Here is a 24,980-nt window from a genome sequence, read left to right as displayed (position 1 = left end):
AGAAGTTAAGTTTGACAGACCTGGCATGGTTGAGCCTATAAAGAAAGATATCTATTTCAATGATGTTGGCATGGAACCAATCAGAAATGCTGGGCCTGATCCTTTCATAAACGAGCAGACAGAATTGGAAAAAAGAAATTGTATCAAACCAATAGGAGTGGAGCAGAAAAGGTTTCTAGATAGTAGTGACAGTTCTGGAGCTAAATCCAACAATCAGTATCATATGAAACCTAGTCTACTTGAAAGAATAGCAAAAGTTATTAACAAATCAGAAAATGTGAACCCATCAATAGTTAATGATGTCCAGTCCAGTAACATTTTGGGAGGTGTTTGGTCTTCTAAAATACAAAGTAGAGTCGGATCCACTAACATGCTAGGTCAAGCAAAAGCTTTTTGGTCCACTCACAATTTGAATGCTGTTCCGTTTAACAACACTGATGGGTCCACTAAGTGGGGTGCTGGGTCCACTCACACTACTGGCAGTGATGGGTCCACTTACAATGTGGATGCTGTTAAATCTACTTACAATTCTGGCAGTGTTGGGTCCTCTTACACAATGACTGGTGTAGGGTCCACTGACACTAAGTGGGGTGTTGGGTCTACTCATATTACTAGCAGTGATGGGTCCACTTACAATGGAGATGCTGTTAGATCTACTTACAATCCTGGCAGTGTTGGGTCCTCTAATACAATGACTGGTGTAGGGTCCACTGATACTAAGAGGGTCATTGGGTCTACTTCAACACAAGGCAGTCAGTCCTTAAACACAACAGCTGGGGAAGATGCAGATGCAGAAATGGCCCGGGTTGAACTTGAGATCAAGCAGTATGAGAAGGAACTCAAACTTCTACGACATCAAAGATTAGCAAAAGAGTTGGAAGAGGAACGCAAACTTTCCATGAACAATCAACAAAATCAGCAATGGAAAAATGAGCAAACAATAGTGGAAGAGCATAATTCAAGTAGGTTTTTTTATTTGGGATTGGACTAAAATTGTAATAAATAACTTGGACGATATTATTGCTTTTTAGATTAAAATTTTATTATTTCCTCCATTGTTTTAAAACAAAAAATGCGCAATTCACTGTACAGAAACTTAAGAAGGAAAAACATGTCAAAGAAAAGATTGATATCTTGTGCAATCTTAAAGGGTGCTGTTTTAACTCGGATATGTACACTGTACACTGTACAGAAAAGGTGATTTTTCCGTTTTCTATAAAAGCTTAACTTAGATACCTGAAGAGGAAGGGAAAAGGAAAAATTTAAAGAAATTCATAAAAAGATTTTAAATGTAGAAAAATTTTTACATTTTTATTTTAAAATGTATAATGGTAAGTATGAGATGTACCATAGTCCTCACTGTTACCGTGTATTCCCACGTGGACAGATTTTTTAAAGAAAAATAACCCGCTAAGCATGCTGGCCCATCGCTTTAAAACACGGGGAGTGAGTCTTTCGCCTATTATTGTCAGAGGTCTGCCATGAGTAATCCAGTTTCCATTGTGGGGAGAGTAAAAAAACAGATTTTGGTATTTTATTCCCCCTTAAACCGGAATCAGCGTTTATTTCATCCCTGATTTTTTAAGTTTCTGTATTCCTCCTTTCATCTTATATCTTGTCTGGGATAAGTCATCAAGCTTTCCACTCAGTTGTGGAGAGAAGTGGCCTTGCTATCTAGACTACTATATCTAGTACAACGCACATAGCGCCCTTTCTTTCTACAGGCTTAGAAAGCTCTGCTGACACCCTTCCTCTGGGAGGTTCGGATACACACTGTAAATGTAGAAAATATTAGTGAAAATATCTGTTTTTCATCCTTAAACCATAGTCTTTTGACGACCTTTTTGTTGACTTGTAACTCTGCAAAAATTGCCAACAAATTAATCCATTTTCCCGTAAGATGACTTGAAGGAAAAGATTTAAAGTGAAAAATAATTTTTTTTATGAGATGATAAATGTTTCCAGGTCTGCAAGGAGATATGTAAACGTGGAGTGAACTTACCCTGCTGCGGAACACAGGCCTGTAGAGCCTGTGCCACCAAACAGGTATGTTGATTGATTGCTTGAATGATTGTTGGGTAGATTTTTTGATTAAATAGATGGATTTATTGTTTAATTAATAATGAGATTGGTATATTTATTTAGTTAATAATGAGATAGATAATTACTGTATGTGAATCAATTATTTGTTTGATTGAATGATTGGTTTATTATTTCATTGATGAATTATTATGTAGGTTGATTTGTATATCGAATAGTTGATCTATTTATTAATTGGGTGATCGATAATAAAAATTATTAATCATTGGTCGACTGGATTAGAGGAAAAAATTCTTAATTTAATGGATTGGTTGATTGGTTGATTGGTTGATTGGTTGAGTGATTGAGTGATTGATTGATTGATTGATTGATTGATTGATTGATCAGATAACGAAAAACCGGAAATGTTGGAATTTGACCTGCTTGAAAGATGCAAAGACAGATGATCTGGTGAACGATGATGATCTCAGGTTTATTCATTTTTACTTATTTATTTATTTAATTCACTTTTATTCTCAATATTCTGATTTATGTTTCTCAAGTCTTAAATCTCAGATTATTATTATTATTATTATAATTATTATATTGTGCAGGTAAAAGTATCACTTTAAGAATACTTGACTGCATATTTTAAAATTTTTTATTTAATATGTGAATTAATTAATCACTCCATGAGTTTTTTTTGGGACAATCAGAATTAAAGTGCCACCTATTTTTTAATTTTCTAGCATAAAATGCAGGATTAAATTTTTCCGTAAATCATATTTTTTTAAGCCATTCTGTCAAAACATACATGTTTAAACGATGTTAAAGGGACTGTAAGCACAATTTTAAGTGATCATTTTTGCAAAGATAGCAATGCCCGATTCACAAAGGGACCCATAAAAGCTATTTCTGATCAGGCATAAATTCATCTCAATGTTTATAATTTCTAAAAATGTTATATTTTCAAATTTCTCTACGAAATTGACTTGCGCATTTCTATTGCAGAAAAAGCTTTAGGAATTATATGAATTTAACAGTTTTAAACATAAAAAAAACTACAATTTTAGTTAACATTATTGATCAGATAAAGGTTTCAAGGGTACCGTTGTGCATCGGGCATGGAGGGTTCCTTAACGTGTCAACTAATTCCTTGATATTCTAGAGATGCAACGACTAAACTTAAAGCCGGTCAACCTATACCAGCAGATGTGCTCCAGAGAATTCAGGTAAAATATTCATGATTTAAGAAAGAAGTTAGTTAGAAGTCTATGCTATTTCTAAAGGCCCGTAATTTGAAGCAATACATGCCAATCACCCAATTCACGATAATTTCCTCCTATACATGCTACCCTAATTAAATACAATTAGTTGACGAGGAAACATTTTTCTCAGACAAAGGATTCTAAGGGTGATGTCGTAATTCGAACATGCTAAAAATGGAGGGACACTTGAAATTACGTTTTTAGTCCCTTTAAACAATTTTTTTAAAGATAATTATTTCAAATGCTTATTCTTATTTTTTACATGCATACGTTTCGATTTCAGACTTGGATTAACTTCTTTATTTTAGTCCCGGTTCCAAGAGTCGGAGATAGAGATGATTGTTGACGAAGATCCTAAAATATCTTCTAAACCTACAAGTGCCACTCCGACCACTCCTTCTAAACCTTCAAGTGCCGCTCCGACCACTTCTTCTCAACCTTCAAGTGCTGCTCCGACCACTTCTTCTAAACCTACAAGTGCTGCTCCGACCACGGCTAAGCCAGCTTCCACAACTCTTGCTAAACCCACTTCTACAACTCCCAATACCTCTAAACCTTCCCCACCAACTCCTAAGTTAATTTCTTCAACTACCAAACCTACTCCTACCACTCCCAACTCCCCTAAGTCTACTCCAGCCCCTAAGAACCCTGTACCCGCTACGCCTAAGTCTCCCCTGAGCGCCGCAAAGCGTAAATCAGATCTTCCTTCTGAAGTTGATTCTAAGAAAGGAAAACTGGAGACAAATCCTCTCAAGGCAAAAGCAGCACGAATAAATGAATCCAGTTTAATGCTAGCTCTCTATTTTTTGGGTTGATAACTATTTAAAAGAAACCCAGTGGGTTTTCAGGGGAAAATAAATAAATTATCGATTTAAGAAAATTATTATTTGCTTTTTCTAAAATCGTGTCTGTATTATTTAGATATTTCTCGATGTGGAAATTATGCTCCAGAGTTTCCCCAACTTGTCCCAGGTAAAAATAAAGAGACTGTAGTTGGAATTTTAAGTGAAATTCCATGCCTGCCCTCAAGGGCGTATACAGGGGGAGTACTAGGTGGGCATTGTCCCCCCCTCCCCCCCAGAACTCGGAGCTAAATTCTCAAACTGAAGAGTGAAGAACATAAAAAAATTAGTTTGCGGTTTTTTCTGCTAGTTTTGTTTGAAAGAGAGATAAAATAGTACTTTTTAGGTAATTGGACTGTATGTGTACCTTTAATTTTGATGCGGATCCGGATCCTAGGTCCACACTGGAAAAAAATGGATCCAAATCCGGATCCGGATCTAGATTATTTCCATATACTGAATTTTTTTTAAAAAGCAGAATTTTTGTGGTATTTTTTCGCTTATTTTTATGCTAAAACTTGATGAACCATTCAGAAATCACGTAATTTTTATAATCTCTCTTTTTTCAATAGTTTAGGAGAGTAAATTTTTTTTTTGGCAGTTTGCTGATATTTTGCCCCTTGGATCCAGATCCAGGAAGCCAAAATCTTGCGGATCCAACAAATCTTGCGGATCCAACGGATCCGGATCCTTAGCACTGCTTTAAAGTATTCAAGAAGTTAAATGTTTTGAATTAACCGTTCAAGACACGAATTATCTTACCTAGATTTCTGAACGACGCAGCTTAAGCTACTTCTCAAACTTATTTTTGGAGTCATTTTTGTACATTTTCACTAGGTCAGCTTACGTACAAAATACTTTTTTATTGCTACCTACCTTAAAAAAGAGTTTCTTAGAGTAATTAGTTGAATCACGACAAATCGTAATACAGGTGTGGCGTTATTTCTGGGTAACGTTAAATAATGGTAGTAGATTCTACGCAGCAAATTTTCCGCGGCATCCGCGCATATTTTTGCAGTTTACCGCAATGCGCACAACAGAAATCTGGTATTTTATCTGAAATGTCAAAATTAGAAATTATATTTATACACTTAAATATACACTATATGTTGTGAGTACAGAAGTAATTAACTATACATTAAACTCTCATTAGTTGCAAGTATCAGAATCTTAACAATTAACTTACGTAACTAAGCTGTAATATCGATCCCTAATGTTAAAACAATTGATTTTTACTGTCTGTCGCTCAGCAAAACTTGATTGATTCTCAAGTATGAGAAATAGTTTCGCTTAATTTACTGTTTACATTCACAGAATTGTGCGCGAATTCCGCGGAAAATTTGCTGCGTAGAGTCTACTACAATTATTTAACGTCTACCCAAAAATAACACCACACCGGGCTTAATTTTAATCTAGCTTAGTCATTTTATATTTAAAGTATGGAAGTGGGACATCCCTATAAGTCTGATTCGATTTGATTTTGCTAAAATATTTTTTCAGCCTTTTCAGAATATAGTTGTAAAAATCCAAACATTTCATAATTCAATTTTGTTTAAAATGCATGCTCTGCACGATTTTGGTAAATTAACGTTGCAGAACATATGATATTTGTGCTAACAATTATATATTATATATTTCTCAAATGTTTAGATATGTATCAAGAGCTCTGAATCAGATCAAGTATTTTTTTCTGCCATCCCTCCTAAATTTTTGAAACCAGGATCCCCTGAGAGTCTTCTGAACAAGCATCATTTGAGGTAAAGGGGAGGGTACACTTTTCCCATTTGAATACATTTTGGACTCCTGTCTTCATTTTTTGAGGAATCTGAATGAAATTTTGCATATGGGCATAATTTGTGTTTTTTTAAGTGAAATAAAAAAAATATGGAAAAAATATTTTTTCCCTCTTTTTCCACATTTTTCCATGTTTTTTTAACCTTTTTCACCAAAAAGTCTGAGTCAAATACCAACTAGGTGCTTTAAACGCCTGCTTGTTAGTCAAGAATCTCATTATAACATCAGAACGAAGTTTAAGGTTTTTCAGATCCTTTTTCCCCCCTATTTTCCCCTTATTTTATCATATTTTCCCACTTTGATAATGTTTTCAGATTTTCTGGATTCATGGATTCATTTTTCTAAGAATCTGAATGATATTTTGCATTTGTGTTTGTTTTAAGTAAACAAAAATAAAAAAGTGGGAAAAAATATTTTTTTCCCCTTTTTCCACATTTTTCCCCTTTAGTAAATTACAGAAAACAATGTCGCTTCCATTACATTTTCATGTTCAATTTAAACATCTAAGATGTTTAAATAAAATAAATGTTTTTTTTTTAATCCTTACGCCACTTAATCACAAAATAAAGTGTGTAATTTAAAACAATAAAATATTCAATTTAAAACACTAAAATGTTTATTTTAAATCGCTAAAATATTTATTTAGGACCAAAAAATGTGTAACTTACAACACCAATGTTTTATACATTTTCAGGAAGAAAACCGGTTTTTTAGCTGCTAAAACTTCACCGTTTCAATTTGTTAAGGAGGATCAAAGTAAAGTTGGTGAGTAAAATGAAAAAATAGCGCTGCCCGTGGAATTTCAAAATTATCTATATATCTATTTAGTCAGTTGTTTCTTTGTCTATAAACAACATTTGTATATTTTTTATTTTAAAAAAACGGCGAGCTGAGCGCTATTTTTAGAAGAAAAAAAAACATAGACTTAAAAACGTTATTAAGATCAACATTTTTTTCTTCAAAACGTATCAATATGGGCATCAAAAGATCCGTCTTTTTACTCTGAATTCAGAAAAGCTTATTCCGCAGAAATTCTTTAATTATTTAACCAGTTAGAGACAAAAAACAGGTTTCTGTATTAAAACTTGTTTTTTGGGTCATGAACCAAACAAATTCATAATTATAAAAATGTGAACAGTAATTAGGGGCTTGTGTCGGTCCTACTAGTGATTTTTTACCTAGTATTTTCTTTAAATTGGGCTCAACTCACCATTCTTTTCTTTTTTTTACTAATTTTGTTGTAAAGTTCTTAGAATAGTTATATATATCACTGGGGCCCTAAGCTTGGTTCCAAAATTGACCCACCCGAAATTCCTAACATACAGTCCCCAAGATAATTGTTTTTAAATTTGACAATAATTCTATATTTTTTTAGATTGCACTGTTGTGTATGAGACGCTGACGAAAGCAATTAACTTTGTTCGAGAAATCAAGAAGAAAAATCCAGGCCGAGAGCTTGTATTAGGTATTGCAGAATATATAGAATTAAATTAAATATATTATACATTTATTATTATTATTATTATTATCAATCAACCTAAAGTACCGAGACCTGTAGGCTATATTATAATAAAAACAGAGTTGATCTTCGCTAGTTGCTCTGGTCTATATAGATTATAGTGGATCATACCTGACATCAATGTTTTGGGTATTTAGTATCCATAAACTGATGTACATTTTGTATTAATAATGCTGTGAGCTGACGTACATAATTCATTTATTTACTGCTGATTTATGTACTTTGATCTAATGTACATATTTTTGTAGTTATGTACTGTGAGCTGATGTACAAGCTGTTGTACAAGATATTGAAGAATGTAGCGTACTACAAGGAGTTCAAGGCTATCTTTGACTCAGTCCTAACCTTTGAACAATATTTTGCGCAAGCTTCTAAACAAAAAGGTAAAATTTAATATAAAAATAAATCAGAAAAGTTCATTATTTTCCACGTTTTTTTTATGTTTTAATCATAGCTCCTCTAATTGGAGAGGTATCGAGAAGATCAAAAATGTTTTGAATTTCTGATATGTAAGTCAGACGCATACGCCTAAAATAAGTAAAAAACTGGAGGCGTTACGAGTTAACAAAGTCGGGCCAGTGATGTCGCATTGTCGCATAGATCTGACCCTCCATGCAAAGATGGCAATGCCCGATTTACAATGGTAGCCTTGAAATCTTAAATCTGATCGAAAATGCTTCTTATAAACAAGAAATGCGCAAGTCACTTTCGCAGAGAAACCGCAAATTTAGATTAACATGGATATCTAATTCATATTTGATCAGACCGAGCTTTCAAGGGCATTGCTATCTTTGCATGGAGGGTACCTTTCAATTATGCTTAAAGCATTTAATTTCAGTTGACGTCAAACCAATTAACGAACTGTTCACGCCTGTCCGGGATATATACAGCTGTGCTGAGACAGTCAAACTTCTTCAGAGATTAGACAGGTTAGGTTTGGTTGGGTTGGATTGGGCTTGGTTGGATTGGGCTTGGTTGGCTTTGCTTGTTTTGGCTTGGCTTGGCTTGGCTCCGCTCCGATTTACGTAAAAATTCGTTAATAAGATTGACCCCCACCACCACTTTATACACATACATTACATATAAACAGTTTGTTTTATATCTTCCTGACAGAAACAATCTCAAGGAATAATAAAAACAGTTTTTAAAAAGTAAATATTTGCAAATTATCATATTTCCATCTCATGATCTGAGTTCGTTTTCCTTTTGTCCATTTGACAGCCCAATTTTTCTTTTTTTTGTAATTATTTTTTTGTTTATTTTCTTGAGGTTTTTAACAATTTTTTTTCGATTTTGATGGTTAATATATCGTTAGAACTGACGAGGGTCAACCCAGACCGAAATATATTTTTAACAAATGGGAAACTAACATTTACTTTTTTACTCTACAGAGTTTTGGTCCATCACCATCACCAAATTTTAGAAGGTTTGGTTGGGTTGGGTTGAATTTGTTTGAATTTGTTTGGTTTGGTTTGGATTGGTTTGGTTGATTACCAGGGTATGTTATTCTAAGAATGATTTAATTTCATTTCATTTGATTTGATTGTCAGTTTTCTTACTTGCTGTAATAATTGACTCATATATTAAATTATTTAAATTATTTAGTCATTCTTTCATTCAGTGGTAATCTATTGATTCATGATTCAATTCATTTATTCGCGTTTTTATTTTTATTTTTTATTAATTTATTCGTTTATTAGATTATTCGTACATATATTTATATTCCTTTCTGATTATTTGATTGATTGATTGATTGATTGATATATATATATAGAGAGAAGGTGGAACAGGCTGTGTTCCTTAATCTCCGTGTTCCCAGCCTAGAGGAAAAGATAGAAGGGTTATTTACAACAAAGGCAAGGGTTAATATTTTATTGAAAAATAACCCCCCCCCCAAAAAAAAAAAACTATTTAACCCCCCTTACCCTCCCCCAAGCTTGAAAGTCCTTTTTGTAGTGTTAATTTAACCCTGTCTCTAGGAGCCGGGCAAATATTGCAAGATCAGCAGTGTCAAGATCAAACCGGATTTCCAGTCGTTAGCAGAGAAGTGCAACCCGCAACCCGTTTCAAACCCGGTAGCAACTGCTTCTAAACCAGTTGTAACCAGTTTAAAACCGGTTTCTAAACCAGCTGTCGTAACTAAATCTATCCTGAAGCCGACACCGAAGGTCTATGAACCGGACCACGAGGAGATTATAATCCTTGAGGACGATCAGGTGACCGCGGAGACTGTTTATATATCTGGCCTATACGCGGTGTTTGTTCACCCTGTCCTTCTTCACCTGAGTGGATTAGAGGCTGGAACTAGAGCAGTTTCCTTCAAATCTGATCTGTATGCATATAAACCTATGAACCCGGCAAAGGTAAATCCATTTTGTTTTTGCAAAGTAGAATTTCAAATCGGAAATCCGTTGCGCAGATGTGCGCGGCATTACGCGGAATTAAAGGGCTCACAATTGCGAGCAAGTAAAATCTACTTACGTAGGAAACTCTTATTTAAAGAGATTATTGATTTTATATCAATTCACCCCTTCAACCATTTCTAATGTTTAAGATTGTTGAGATATAATTAGTTATATTTATTGCCTAAATCTATACTTTCAAGTTTCAAATAGTTAACATTAACAATTTCTAAAAATAATATTGTATTATTTGAACAATCCCCTGAACAATATTCTGTTTGGTAGAGTAGAGTACTTTCAAATAAGTCAACAATATCTATAGAATTGTATATCTGGCAGGTGTACTGGAAAGGGAAGGATGCCTACACCTTCTACAATATCAGGGTTCAGCTCAACCCAGCAAACAGAACTAAATCTTTTGAGGCAAAAATTATCAGGTGTTTTTTTATATTCATTTCTAATTATTTTTTTTACTTTGACCTATTTATAGCTGATGATCATTTTGTATTGCAAATATTATGATATTTGAAGCAACGCTTTTTGAAGATGTGTAATACTATATATTAGTTTTTAAAAAATAAGTAATGCAAAATATAGTATTGTTATTATTGATATTATAGAAATTGCAGATTACATTATATCGGGGGTTGTCTTTTTATACATGGTTACAATCGTTTTTATTGAGGTTTTTATAAGTATTCGGACAAGAAGTGTTTAATAAGAGAGTAGTCGAATTTAACGTCTTCTGTTATGTGGTTCTCTAATTTCATTGACCTAAACCAATTGTCGCGATCAAAGGCACAAAGGTAATTCCTTTTAATCCTTACTCCGAATTAGTTCATATTCATAAACTTCAGGAGTATCGAGGACAAGAAAGAGGTTGTTTTTATATTTTAAAATTTTTTTCATAATTAATTCATTCGTTTTTTAAAAGAATTGAGAATTTGTCACAAACTCATATTTTCTTATCCCTATATCTTTGAAACTCTCTGGTGTTGGACCTTATATGATTCACACTATAAATCATGTCGGGAAAATCCTTTAAAATATCTAAGGTACAGCAACATTAAGATGCAACGATATAGGATTAAGAACATCAGTTTGGGACAATGGCTCAATTCCTTTGTAACTCAGGAGTATTGGGGACAAGAAGGAGGTTCTAAATGTAAAGAAGGATACAAGGCGGATGGAGGAGACCAGACCTTTTAACAAGGTTTTTTTTTACTTTTTAGTATTTATCTATCTGTCTATTTATCTACCTGTTAATCCATTATCTACAAAGCGTACAAGGAGAATAGAGGAGACCAGACCTATTTTAGTCTTTCATCAAACCTATTAAACTTCATTTGGGCATGTCTATCAATCCATCTAAATATTTTTTTCCCTAGAAATCATATTGTTCATTTCAGCGAATAAAACCTAAAAAAGATACCTAAAATCTAGGAAAATAATATGATTTCCAAAAGAGAGGGGTGGATTGATAATTTCAAGAATCTTGCAAACCCTTATCGGCACTGTCCTAAGAAAGACGACATTTAATATACGCTGATAGAATGTGTATATTGAGATGCTATAATGCCCGACCTACTGTCGTTTTGAGCTATTAAATATTTCGACAATCGTTTATGTTACCAACATAAATGCTTTTAATTGTAGCAGTTTGAATAAAGATTACATCACAAAGGCCACTGAAAGTAGAGAGGAGTTCATTTGGATAACTTTTTTGCAATGACATCAAAATTCAAATGCAAATAGAAAAACAAAACATGTTAAATGAAAGAAACAAGATAGCAAAACGAAACCAAAAAGTAGCCTATATCAATAAAAGTGATAATATCGATAGTTCCTATGACGTTCTTTCAAGTGACTAATCACCATATTAAATATCATTTAGATTAAGGAATAATATGAATGTCGTCTTCCATAAATCAGTGCCGATTTCTGGGGTTTGCACTACTCTTCTAGGTTGACCTGTATTATGAACTATAAGAACTGAATATTCCAGGTGGTGAAGGTAAACCTGGTGTACAACACGGACACCAACCCCTCCACCTCCTACACCCTCAACGACAACACTGCTGTTCTTCTAGTTAAACTAGTTCCTCATGATAATGCTACAATCAATAATAAAAATAAGGTTAGATTATCACTATACTGTATTGTACCGTACAGTACTGTACCATACTGTATCATACTGTACTGTACTGTGTAACTGTGTATTACTTTTCTGTACTATACTGTCTTGTACTATACTGTACTTGGTTGTACAGTACTGTGTTGTACTGTTCTGCAGTTTACTTTTCTGCGTTGTACTGTACTTCTCTTTGTTGCACTGTACTGTACTGTACTTTGTTTTAATGTACTTCACTTTGTTGTACTGTACTTTTTTGTACACTGCACTTTGTAGTACTGTACTGTTTTGTTTTGTACGAAGCTGTACTGTGCTGTGCTGTACTATACTATACTATAATGAACTGTACTGTACTTATATTTCAGGATCTAATGTTCACCAGCAGTGATGTGTTTATGTACTTGAAATCTAAACTAGGCGGACTGGAGATAATATCTCATCTATTCTGCCCAGATACAAGAAATCTAGCAAGAGTTGTCTTCAGGTTAGTATACTCGACTAGTTGCTAGGGGTTAATGGGATTATTGACATTAATTCAAGTATCCCTACACTCAGACCCTAAATACAACGATATCTTTTAACATCTTTTAGTAACAATATTGAATTAAGTTAGTCGTTTTCTGTTTAGAGAAAAGAGACAAATTCTGTCAAATTTTCCAAATAACTCCACTTTTTCACTCAGTAAAGGTATAAAGGGCAACGTTTCAAAATGCCATGCTACCATGGAGGATTGATTGATGATCGATCGATTGATTGATTGATTGATTACAAGAATTTCAACAGTGTCATGATAATGATTTTGTAAAGATGTTGGTGGCTAGACAATAGTGTGTTAACTATTAATCTAGTTTTTTTTATTTTGCCACAAATTCATTGAAAATTCCACTGTAGGTGGTCTGGTAAATATAGGAAAATATATAGGTGTCCTCGTGGTATGAATATATATCAAGGAATATATCTGTTTGTCCTGGTAGTAAGAATATATATCCAGGAATATATCAGGTGTCCTGGTGGTATGAATATATATTCAGGAATATATCTAGGTGTCCTGGTGGTATGAATATATATCCAGGAATATATCTAGGTGTCCTGGTGGTATGAATATATATTCAGGAATATATGAAGGTGTCCTGGTGGTATGAATATATATCCAGGAATATATCTAGGTGTCCTGGTGGTATAAATATATATCCAGGAATACATCTAGGTGTCCTGGTGGTATGAATATATATCCTGGAATATCTAGGTGTCCTGGTGGTATAAATATATATCCTGGAATATCTAGGTGTCCTGGTGGTAAAAATATATATCCAGGAATATATCTAGGTGTCCTGGTGGTATGAATATATATCCAGGAATATATCTAGGTGTCCTCGTGGTATGAATATATATCCAGGAATATATCTAGGTGTCCTGGTAGTATAAAAATATCTCCTGGCCAAGTACTAGGAACTGCTCTCCTGCTTCAGGAGGAAAACATATCTCTGGCTCTACTTAAAGCTGAACAGCATGAACAGGAATGAAATCTTATAAGACTATAAAAAATCCAGTTTTATTTTTTATGACAAAAACAAATAAAATGCATTGAAGGGAAAAGAGTGTAGTTTTAGAATATAGAAACAGTGAGAACCAGAAAACTGTAGAATTAATGTTGATTGTTAACTAAATGTTCTTTCTTACATCTAAGAAATGTCGATAAAGATTTGTAATTCTTATTTGTTCTAACTGATAGTTACTGATAGTAACGTTACAAATTACAAGATCCTTTATGCGACATATGATATTTTAAAAAGTGAAGACGACAAGAATTTGACTGTTCTCAGGTTCTCACTTCTTACATTTTGAGGTTTTATCTGGTATTAAGTAAAGCCTCTCAAATTATTACATTTGACTAAACAAGAGCAAGTAAGATACGTGCGCACGCCGCGTTGAATTATAAGACAGAGAGAGAGCCTGTTCTAGTTGCGGCGCTCGGCCCCATAGCCTGTTCTAGTCGCGGAGCTCGGCCCCCTAGCCTGTTCTAGTCGCGGCGCTCGGCCCTCTAGCCTATCTTAGCCGCAGCGATCGGCCCATATATACCAATCTCTGTCTTTCTTGCAATTCAACGAGGCAAGTGCACGTAACTTCCTTGTGCAACTGCCTATGCTTAAGGCCAAAGAAAGACATTTACTGAAAGTGGCTGTAAGCGTAATTTCAAGTGACCCTACATGCAAAGATGGCAATTCCCGCTTTACAACGGAACCCTTATACGCTTTGTCTGATCAAGTATGCTTAAGTTTCTTTAAACTGTTTATTTTCTTTTGCGGGTTCTCTGCTAAAGTGACTTGCGCATTTCTTGCTTATTAGAAGCATTGGATAAAGTACCAGAATTATACAATCTTATACGGTATCTTCCACATATTGATCAGATAAAGGCTCCAAGGGTGCCGTTGTAAATCTGGCATTGCTATCTTTGCATCAAGATTGAAGAGGGTCAATAGAAACTACGATTTAAAATTTGGTGATGGCGATGGACCAAACCTCTGTAGAGTAAAAAAAGTAGATTTTAGTTCCACATTTAGTGAAAATATATTTCGGTCTGGGTTGTCCCTGGTCAGTTCTTGAGATTGTTTATGTCACGAAGATTAAAAACAAATTACGCTTCCAGTCCGGTCCCTTCAATGAATAAACTACATACATTTTGTTTTTAACATCAGTTTTATTTTTATTTTTTATTTTTACCATCTGATTAGAGCTTGTACTTATATAAAAGATTTTTCATATAAACTAGACAATCAAGAGAATATTGGCAGCAAATTCCAATTCCCCCAATGCGCCAACATCTCCGACTAAATCCTATGTCCTCACCAGCAGGATGAAACGTCCTTGTCACACGTTAGAAACGTCCTGTCTTTACTCTGGTATCATGCACCCCGTCCTAGTTAAACTCAAGAACTACGAGGTAACACAGTTAGCGAAGAAGTTCAGCGAGGCCCAGTTCGAGTTTAAAGAGGACTTCGTGAAGGCCGTTGGTTTGGATTTAGCGTCCAGAGCTACAAAAACGTGCTCCGTCTTTTGGCATAAAAACGTTCCGTATGCGTTCCTGCAGATCACTCTTAGTGGGCAAAAGGTGAGATAAATATCCTGGATTTGTTTTAAAAATTCCAGTTGTTTAATCTCTATTTAGTATTTATATGAATCCAAGAATCAATAAATCTTTGAATCCAAGAATGAAATAAATTTATGAATTTTAAAATAGATCACACTGGGAATCCGCGACAACTTGTATAAATAGAATGCTTAGAGAGATGTTGAAATATATCTTATTTAGACAAGATTTATTTCATTCTTGGATTCATAGATTTATTTCATTCTAAAAGGTTTAAAGTATACAAATCTATTAGGAATTTTAGATTATTACAAATCTAGGATTCCTAGATTTAAACTAACAAAACTAGGAATTCTAGATTATTACATATTTATGTTTCCTAGATTGAAAATAACAAAATCTTGGAATTTTAGATTATTACAGATCTAGGTTTCCTAGATTTAAAGTAAACAAATCCAGGAATTCTATATTATTACAAATCTAGGTTTTCTAGATTTAAAATAAAAAATTTAGGAATTCTAGATTATTACAGATCTAGGGTTCCTTGATTTAAAGTAAACAAATCTAGGAAATCTAGAATATTACAGATCTAGGTTTCCTAGATTTAAAGTAAACAAATATAGGAATTCTGGATTATTACAGATCAAGGTTTCCTAGATTTAAAATAACAAAATCTAGGAATTCTAGATTAATAAAAATCTAGGATTCCTATATTTTAAGTAACAAAACCTATAAATCCTAGATATTTACAGATCTAGGTTTCCTATATTTTAACAAATCTAGTAATCCCAAGTTATTACCGCTCCTTGATTTTAAAAATCCAAGATATTTACAGTTTATTCAATTTTCCAGTCCATTTTAATTTTATACAATTAAGCTATAAACAATTTTATTCACTGAAATTTACAATCCCGATTAAAGGTAGTCCCAGTTCAGTTTTGATTATCTCTAATAGAGTTACACACGAAGAAGTGAAAGTCATAAGATCAAAAGTTGCATGGATTCTCTGGGTGATGTCAACCCTAAGTATTGAATTGCAAAAACATGTTTGCTCTAACCTATGCACCCCCAAAAAATGTTAACCCCCTTTGTGTGTCACTCTAATCTCCAAGCTTTAATGCCAAATTACAGAATACTATTAATCTTGAATTTTTAAAAATTTAATCTTTATTCCATGTTCGTCCTTGCTTTTAAAATGTTTCTTCCTTCAGTTGAAGACGACAGTAGTAAAAGCTGACGCAGAAATTGCAACCTTTTCTCCAGTTGAATCAGGTTTGTATTGAACACGGATTTTCAACATTTTCTTAGGGGTTGGAGGGACTGAAATTCAAATACGTTTTTCTTTTATTAAAAAAAATTCTAACATTTTTTACTCCCAAATTTTCATTATATGTATAACTAGCTGAATTTGGCGATGCCCGTGAGAAAAAAAAAATTAATTTTGAAGAAAAAAATTATTTTTTAAAAAGTTCAATTTTAGAAAGAAAATTTAATTTGTTTAGTCTTTGTCACCCATGGGTTCCCTCAAAAAATTTCAGCGAATTTGGGGTCCAGCTGTTTGGCCAGCTAGCTATAAGCTAACATATATAAATAAAAATATGTATATGAGCGAAAAGCTTTATTATATAGGATATAGATAATCAATAAGTGCTACAAAATTGTTATGAAGGAAGAGGGAGCAATGAGAAATAAGAGTTGTGGGGGGGGGGCAATATAATTTTTTTAAAGGTTTATTTTTAACCTGTAACCTAAATATATATCTCTACCTTCAAGGTGAACCCAAGCCACTGCCTTGCATAGAGATGTCAGTGTGTATTGATTTCTCGCAGAAGAATCTTTCTGTTGATTTGAAACCTGTGCTAGTTAAGGTATTGCCTTCTATTTTAATGCTTTTTTCAGACTCATTGATAGCAGAGTTGATTTGATTTGATTTGGTTTGGTTTTAATTTGCAGTAAAAATTGAGATTGATTTGAATTTGATTTGAATTTTATATGTTATATGATATATGAAAAATGACAAATGACAAAGTACGAATGACAAATGACAGAATGGACACAAAATGGACGCAAAATGGACGCAAAATGGAGGCACAAATGGATTATAAAAATTTCCTGATTTCTGAATGGTTCATCAAGTTTTAGCACAAAAATTAGCAAAAAAAAGACAAAAAATTTGAAATTCTGCTTTGTTAAAAAAAAATCAGTGAAAGAAATAACCTGGATCCGGATCCATTTTTTTCCAGTGCGGATCCAGGATTTGGATCTGGATCAGCATCAAAATTAAATGGATCCAAAGCACTGATTTAAACATTATTAATATATTATTTAATTCTAGGTTTATCTGAAGTTTACTAAATCCGAAGTTCCCAAACGTGAAGTTCTTGATCAAATATTTGCAGTCAATAATATATACAATTCAAAACTCAGGATCCTGAATATCGTCTTCAAACCTCTATTTAAGGTAACATAAACATAAACATAAAAATGAACATAAACATAAACATAAACATAAACATAAACATAAACATAAACATAAACATAAACATAAACATAAACATAAACATAAACATAAACATAAAGCATAAGCATAAGCATAAGCATAAGCATAAGCATAAGCATAAGCATAAGCATAAGCATAAGCATAAGCATAAGCATAAGCATAAGCATAAGCATAAGCATAAGCATAAGCATAAGCATAAGCATAAGCATAAGCATAAGCATAAGCATAAGCATAAGCATAAGCATAAACACAAGCATAAACACAAGCACAAGCACAAGCATAAGCATAAGCATAAGCATAAGCATAAGCATAAGCATAAGCATAAGCATAAGCATAAACATAAACATAAAAAGACTAAGGACAGTCCCTTTAATAAAGAGATTGAAGACAATCCCTTTAATAAAAAGACTGAAGACTGTCCCTTTAATAAAAAGACTGAAGACAATCCCTTTAATAAAAAGACTGCAGACAGTCCCTTTAATAAAGAGACTGCAGACAATCCCTTTAATAAAGAGACGGCAGACAATCTGTTTAATAAAGAGACTGCAGACAGTCCTTTTAATAAAAAGACTGAAGACAGTCCCATTAATAAAGAGACTGCAGTGCAGACAGTCCTTTTAATAAAGAGACTGAAGACAGTCCCTTTGATAAAGAGACTGCAGACAGTCCCTTTGATATTGAGACTGCAGACAGTCCCTTTAATACAGAGACTGAAGATGACATTGAAAAAAGATTATGAAATGAAATGACATAAAACTGAAATGAACCCTAATATCTAATTTAAGGAGCACCTGGCCCCCCAGAAGACCCAGACGAATGATATGATGGCTGAACTAGTGATAGCTAGCAGGGACGGAACTATCTATCTCAACCCTAGAGAGGTTATAGCAGATGTATCCTCTATAGGAGCTAGGCTTGGTGGAGATACACACTCCCTGGATCTGTAAGTAACTTTACTCTCAGCATTTTGGAAGGGGTGGTGGTGATCATATATTTTACTTCGGCAGGTAAGTTTATTATACATAGGTGGTTTCAAGGGGGGCAGTCCATTACCTCCACCCCGAGGGAAATTAGGGGTGGTGTAACCCCCCCCCTGGATTTTCATAAAGTCATTACTCTAAAGGTTTTTGACCTGGAATATGTCATCTATAATCACCGACAGGTTGGTCAACCTGGGAAAAATGGCGATGCACCCAGAGAGGCTTAAACCTCAATTTCGGACAATAGTGTTTTAAATGCCTTTATTTGAAGCGGCTCAAGAAAAATAAATTATCGTAGATTGGAAGGATTTTTGTTAACAAAATTACCTTTTTTACTGTCAGCCTTCTTATGGTATACTTTTATTTTTAACTCTAAAAATAAACATAAAAATTTGCATTATTTAAGAAGCATTATTTTCTAAAAGATTAATAATAATAGCAGAACTTAAAAAATAATTCTCCCATCATTATGATAATATGATATGATATGTATAATGTTATGTATAAAGTTCAATCCGTATTATTTTTTTCATATCGTTAAAACATAAATAAATGAATTATTAAGACATTTGCCTACCCTGTACTTAAAGAAGAAACTGTAATTTCAGTAGAGTAAATAGAACTTTTTAGCAAATTATATTTTATAAGTTTAGATGGGGGTTAAAATTAATATAGGATGGGGGGGGGGGGAATTGGCGCTTCTCGCAAATACATTATTCTACCCCCCTCCCCTAACTTAAATCCTGAAATCGCCCTTGAGTTTATAGTTAATGATATTTAAAGACCGGAAAAATCATTAATTACTTTAATCTAATTTTACCGGGACAAATAACAATTAATAGCATTAGTTTGTATTGGCGGTTTGGGAATTCTGCATTGGGAAATGTTTACTGAATATCCATTTACCGCTCAACTTTTTGAATCCATATATATATATATATCTTTGCAACCTGGTGGTGTAAACCTTTGATATTTCAAACTCAGCCTATTTGATCCAGAAGAAAGCATATTATAAAATATCTAAGGTCTACGATATTGTGTTGCAAAGATATAGGGAATACAAAATCAAAGTTATTTTTGCAAAGACTGTATTCCTTTCCTCCATAGCTTTATTGTGATAAATTATTCTAGGTTTAAGAGTAGCGGAGTCCGAGTTATGACTCAAGATACTTTTGAGCAGGAAGACAGAGAGGAACAGAGGAGAAAGGAAGAGGACCGGCGCGCTATTCAAGAGCGTGCGTACCGCATGAAGGAGCGTGCACGAGAATTCCAAGTTAATGGTTTGTTCAACCGACGAATGGAGACTACTGAATGTCATCCTGGACCTCAAGTACATCAACTTCATCCCGCACCTCAAGTAAATCAAGGAACTCAAGTACCTCAACTTCATCCTGGACATCAAGTACATCAACTTCATCCCGCACTTCAAGGACCTCAAGTACCTCAAGCACATCAACTTCATCCTGGACATCAAATACATCAACTTCATCAACAGGAGAATCCAACGTTTTCTCGCCCATCCCAACCCCTTCCTCAACCTGTTCCCGTCCAATACTTAGGCCAACAACACCATTCTCAACTACCGCAGCCGGTGCCTCCACCTCAATTAGGTCAGTTGATACAGCACCCTGTACACAAGAGAGAGGACGTAGATCTAATTATGTTACCCTCTGTACAAAGAAGAGGGGACGTAGATCAGATTATGCGACCTCCTGTACACAGGAGGGATGAGATGGATTGGAGAGAGGAGATGGAAAGTAGAGAAGGAAGATATGAGGAGAGGGATGGAAGGGGAGGAAGATATGAGGAGAGGGATGGAGTAAGGCATGTTGAGGATACTGGCTCAGGATTGAGAATAAACATGAATCGTGAACAGGAAATGCTGGAGAGGCGAAGGAGAGAAAGTATGATGAGTTTGCAGGTTGGTAATATTTAATAGAATATATTCAATCTGTGTGTATCTCATATAAGCTTGCAACGATTTACCGACAAAGGGTCAAACAACCCAGGGTCAAATACCAAAGGGTCAAACAACATAAAGTGCAGCAAACGGACAAATCATTTTTTGAGCGAAAGCTCATTGAACATTATAAGAGTCCGTAGCGCTCGGCCCTATAGCCCATCTTTGCTGCAGAGCTCGGCACAGAAATTGTGTTAACCCAGTCTAACCCAAAATGAGGTGAGAGACAGCATATTATTTAACATTTAAGGTGCCGCAGGTTCGAGCCAGCATATTGTTAAACAATAAACATATTAAAAGAAAAAATTAGAATTTTTACCTTTTGTCGGGTTACCCTTTGTCGTGTTTTTGATAGTTTGTCGTTTGTTCTTAGGTTGTTTTACCCTAGGTTGTTTCACCCTTTGTTGTTTGACCCTATGTCGGTAAACCCTTGCAACATCTAAAAACGTTCTCTGTTGTAAAAAAAGACGCAGTTATGCGTACTGCCTTTGAGGGTGATCATTAAAAGGTGTGTTCGCGAAAAATGAAAGGGGGTATAGGCTTACGGCGAAAAATAAGCGCTTTTGATCGCTACCAATCTTACTTGCATCTTTTGCGTCTACAAGGTGAAAATTGTTAAAAACGACTCATTCTTAAGAAAGTAGCGTCCATACAAATTCAGAAAGATGCAAAATTCAACTCGGATCGTAAAATAATCAAATTATTTCCAAACAAATCATTCACATACTACAAACTTATTTTTCGACACATTCGTATCTAGTTAAAATTTTATGATATTTTTGATTTTGTATTTTAAAAATTATATTTCACTGGCGCTAGATTTTTTAACATTCCTGGAAAATATGAAAATGTTGTCTTCACTATCAAAAATCCTCGAAACAGGAATCAATGTTTTGAAGTAGCTATCAGATCATAAAAAATAAAAAATATTATGAAATATCCACTTTATACGAATGTGTCGAAAAATGATCGATGATTATTGGTTGTAATATCTGAATGATTTGCTTGGAATTAAATTGATTTTTTAAGATCTGAGACAAAAGTTGCAACTTTCTGAATTTGTATGGACGCTACGTTTTCGGTCCTTTGTATATCTTATCTTATCTTATCTTATCTTATCTTATCTTATCTTATCTTATCTTATCTTCTAGGAGAGAATGAATATGAATATGAATACGGATATGGAAAGAAGATCTCCGAATCAACCCAGGAGGTGATCCTCAATTTTAATTTTTAAGGATTTAAGTCCCTTGAAAAAAAAACCAGCAAAAGTAGAGCTTGAAAAAATATGTTTATATGTGAAGTTGCAGATACAGTCTGCTATTGTGTTCTGACTAATTATTTTGTTATGAATTTTTGTTCGTTTGTTCACTATATCTGTGGACAATAAAGTTATTGTGACATGAAGTGTCTAGCATTGTAGCCCTCAGCTAGATCTGTCGGCGACCACTTTAGATAAACAATTTGTTGTAAACAATGTTTGTTTATGTTTAGGTCAATGATACCCGACCATCGTGTGGTGGAGGAGGCTAGACATGTTCTAGCTCATGGGATCAGTGATATAGTCAATACATTCTTAGACAGGTAGTACAACTATCAGTCTTAGACAGGTAGGACAACTATCATTCTTAGACAGGTAGGACAACTATCATTCTTAGACAGGTAGGACAATTATCATTCTTAGACAGGTAGGACAACTATCATTCTTAGACAGGTAGGACAACTATCATTCTTAGACAGGTAGGACTGTGATAATTCTTAGACAGGTAGGACAAATATCATTCTTAGACAGGTAGGACAACTATCATTCTTAGACAGGTAGGACAACTATCATTCTTAGACAGGTAGGACTGTGATAATTCTTAGACAGGTAGGACAAATATCATTCTTAGACAGGTAGGACAGTGATAATTCTTAGACTGGTAGGACAGTGATAATTCTTAGACAGGTAGGACAGTGATAATTCTTAGACAGGTTGGACAACTATCATTCTTAGACAGGTAGGACAGTGAAAATTCTTAGACAGGTAGGACAACTATCATTCTTAGATAGGTAGGACAACTATCATTCTTTGACAGGTAGGACAACTATCATTCTTAGACAGGTAGGACAGTGATAATTCTTAGACAGGTAGGACAACTATCATTCTTAGATATGTAGGACAACTATCATTCTTTGATAGGTAGGACAACTATCATTCTTAGACAGGTAGAACAACTATCGTTCTTAGACAGGTAGGAAAAATATCATTCGTGGATAGGTAGGACAGTGTTCATTCTTAGACAGGTAGGGTAGGACAACTATCATTCTTAGACAGGTAGAACAACTATCGTTCTTAGACAGGTAGGAAAAATATCATTCGTGGACATGTAGGACAGTGGTCATTCTTAGACAGGTAGAACGACTATCATTCTAAGACAGGTAGGACAGTGATCATCAGATTGAACAACTAATATTTTTAGATAGGAAGGACTGATAATTCTTAGACAAGTAGGAAAACTATCAGGTAGGACAACTATCATTCTTAGACAGATAGAACAACTAATATTTTTAGACAGGTAGGACAGTGATCATTCTTAGACAGATAGAAAAATTATCATTCTAAGACAGGTAGGACAATTATTATTTTTAGACTGGTAGAACAACTATCATTCTTAGACAGGTAGGACACCTATCATTCTTTGACAGGTAGGACAACGATCAGTAGTTTAGTCAATACATTCATAGACACTAGACAGGTACTCGATCTCAATTTTTTTGTCGTAACTCAGATATCCCCAGGGTAGTATTATGGCAAGTAAAAGCTAGACAGTGTTACATTCATTTCTTGTCATATTCAAAATATTTCTAAAACTAATTAAATTCAAATTTTCTTAAAATTTCAATTTAATGTTGAACAAAACTTTCTTAATTTCAAAAAAGATAAATATTTTTCTTTGCAGGGGAGACATGTCAAGGCATTTAGAAGATCACAGAAGCGATCGTAGGTCAACGCGTGAAGAACGACGGGATGATCGTCGCCACTCAGAGATCGGCGGCAGTCGACGAGTTGAAGAGCGAAGCAGGATAGACGGCCGAGGGATAGAGGATGTACGATCGTTTATTGATCGAAAAAGATCTAACGGAAACGATTATCTTCGGGATAAACTCTTTGCGTCCGCGAGAGAGAAATTTTTCAGAGATTGATCTCTAAGTAATCAATCGATCAGAAACTACAATTCAAAATTTAATCCAAGATTTGTATGTCGATCCTGTAGACCCGCATAATAACACGAATCCGGATCTCGGGAACACGCATATAAAAAAGCACTAGTTTGCAGATTGCAGAATTTAATAATTAAAGCTTCTTAAAACATCTTGTTGTGGTGTTATGTTATTGTGAACATAATTTGTAATATATGCTATTATGTATATGCAGTACAATATTATTGAGGTGGGGGGGGGGGGAGAGGGGGCAAAGTTAAGAAATCTGAAAACTTATTAAAAATCTCTCGACACCTGAATATGTATTCAGTGTACTGCACCACCTCCGGAGTAAAACTACTGCAAACTATTATTTAAAAATAAGTGTTCTAAGATCCGAACAGTTACGAGTTTTTGCTTGTAAAGTTGTGAGAAAATTTAAATTTGTTTATTTGCTCTGTATTTTTAATTTGTTTTGAGTCGCATACTTATGTTCTAATCGTGGTAAGAATATGAATATAGTTGTCACAAGAAAACTGTGTAATGATTTTCGTCAGCTATGCTACAGTTAGAACCGGAAAACTGCGGAACAAGGAGACGACTTTTTAGACTCAAAATATGTCTTTAAATAATTCAATAAACATTAGACACAGACTAAGTGCGGTTTAAACAGAGCCATTTCTCTGAATAAGTGGTTTATTAAGTCACGAGTTAAACTATTTGCTTTGTAATAACTTCAAAAGCTCTATGTGCGGTTTAAACAGAGCCATATCTCTGAATAAGTGGTTGATTAAGTCACGAGTTAAACTATTTGCTTTGTAATAACTTCAAAAGCACTATGTGCAGTTAAACTGAGCCATTTCACTAAAAAAGTGGTTTAATAAGTCACGTGTCATACTATTTGCTTGTTATAACTTTTTTTCTGTTTCTAAAATCTCCCTGTATGATTTTGTAGAATAGTTAACGCTATTTCACAATAAAACGTAAGAATAAATACGACAGTTATTACACAATTTTTTGGTAACTACTCAACTTATTAAATATGTTATTTTGCAACATTAACTTTGTGTAAAAATTGAAAATTTTGTAAATATATTCAGATTCACGTTTTCCATCAAAGATCGAGACTGAATTTGGAATTGATGGTTAGCTAAAAGTTTTCTTAACAAATTCTTTAATTCATATTTATAAAACCTTAATTTCTTAATTTTTATTTGTTGTCATTACAATTATACAACCGTTTTTGTAACTTTTATTTCATGAAAAATAAAGTTATATGAAGTGTTTGAAGCGT

General features: G+C 34.1%; 1 protein-coding gene across 1 annotated transcript; it reads left to right on the top strand.

Annotated features, from left to right (window-relative positions):
• The first annotated feature begins 1,933 nt into the window (after positions 1-1,933).
• Positions 1,934-24,340, top strand: LOC111705555 (uncharacterized). Its single transcript, XM_023478144.1, has 26 exons — positions 1,934-2,046; positions 2,428-2,510; positions 3,188-3,251; positions 3,596-4,042; positions 4,209-4,259; positions 5,780-5,886; positions 6,618-6,688; positions 7,299-7,388; positions 7,691-7,825; positions 8,281-8,371; positions 9,217-9,298; positions 9,422-9,805; positions 10,184-10,281; positions 10,979-11,057; positions 11,850-11,981; positions 12,341-12,459; positions 13,384-13,492; positions 14,746-15,084; positions 16,275-16,335; positions 16,837-16,931; positions 17,399-17,524; positions 18,349-18,506; positions 19,675-20,464; positions 21,655-21,716; positions 21,998-22,087; positions 23,446-24,340. Exons 4-26 carry the CDS (start codon positions 3,623-3,625, stop codon positions 23,687-23,689), a joined length of 3,933 nt encoding a protein of 1,310 aa, XP_023333912.1. The 5' UTR covers positions 1,934-2,046; positions 2,428-2,510; positions 3,188-3,251; positions 3,596-3,622; the 3' UTR covers positions 23,690-24,340.
• The last annotated feature ends 640 nt before the right edge of the window (positions 24,341-24,980 follow it).

This window comes from Eurytemora carolleeae, unplaced genomic scaffold, assembly GCF_000591075.1.
Source record: "Eurytemora carolleeae unplaced genomic scaffold, Eaff_2.0 scaffold284, whole genome shotgun sequence".
Lineage (NCBI taxonomy): Eukaryota > Metazoa > Arthropoda > Copepoda > Calanoida > Temoridae > Eurytemora > Eurytemora carolleeae.
Note: the sequence above shows the minus strand (reverse complement) of the source record. Positions and strands in the feature narration are given on the sequence as shown.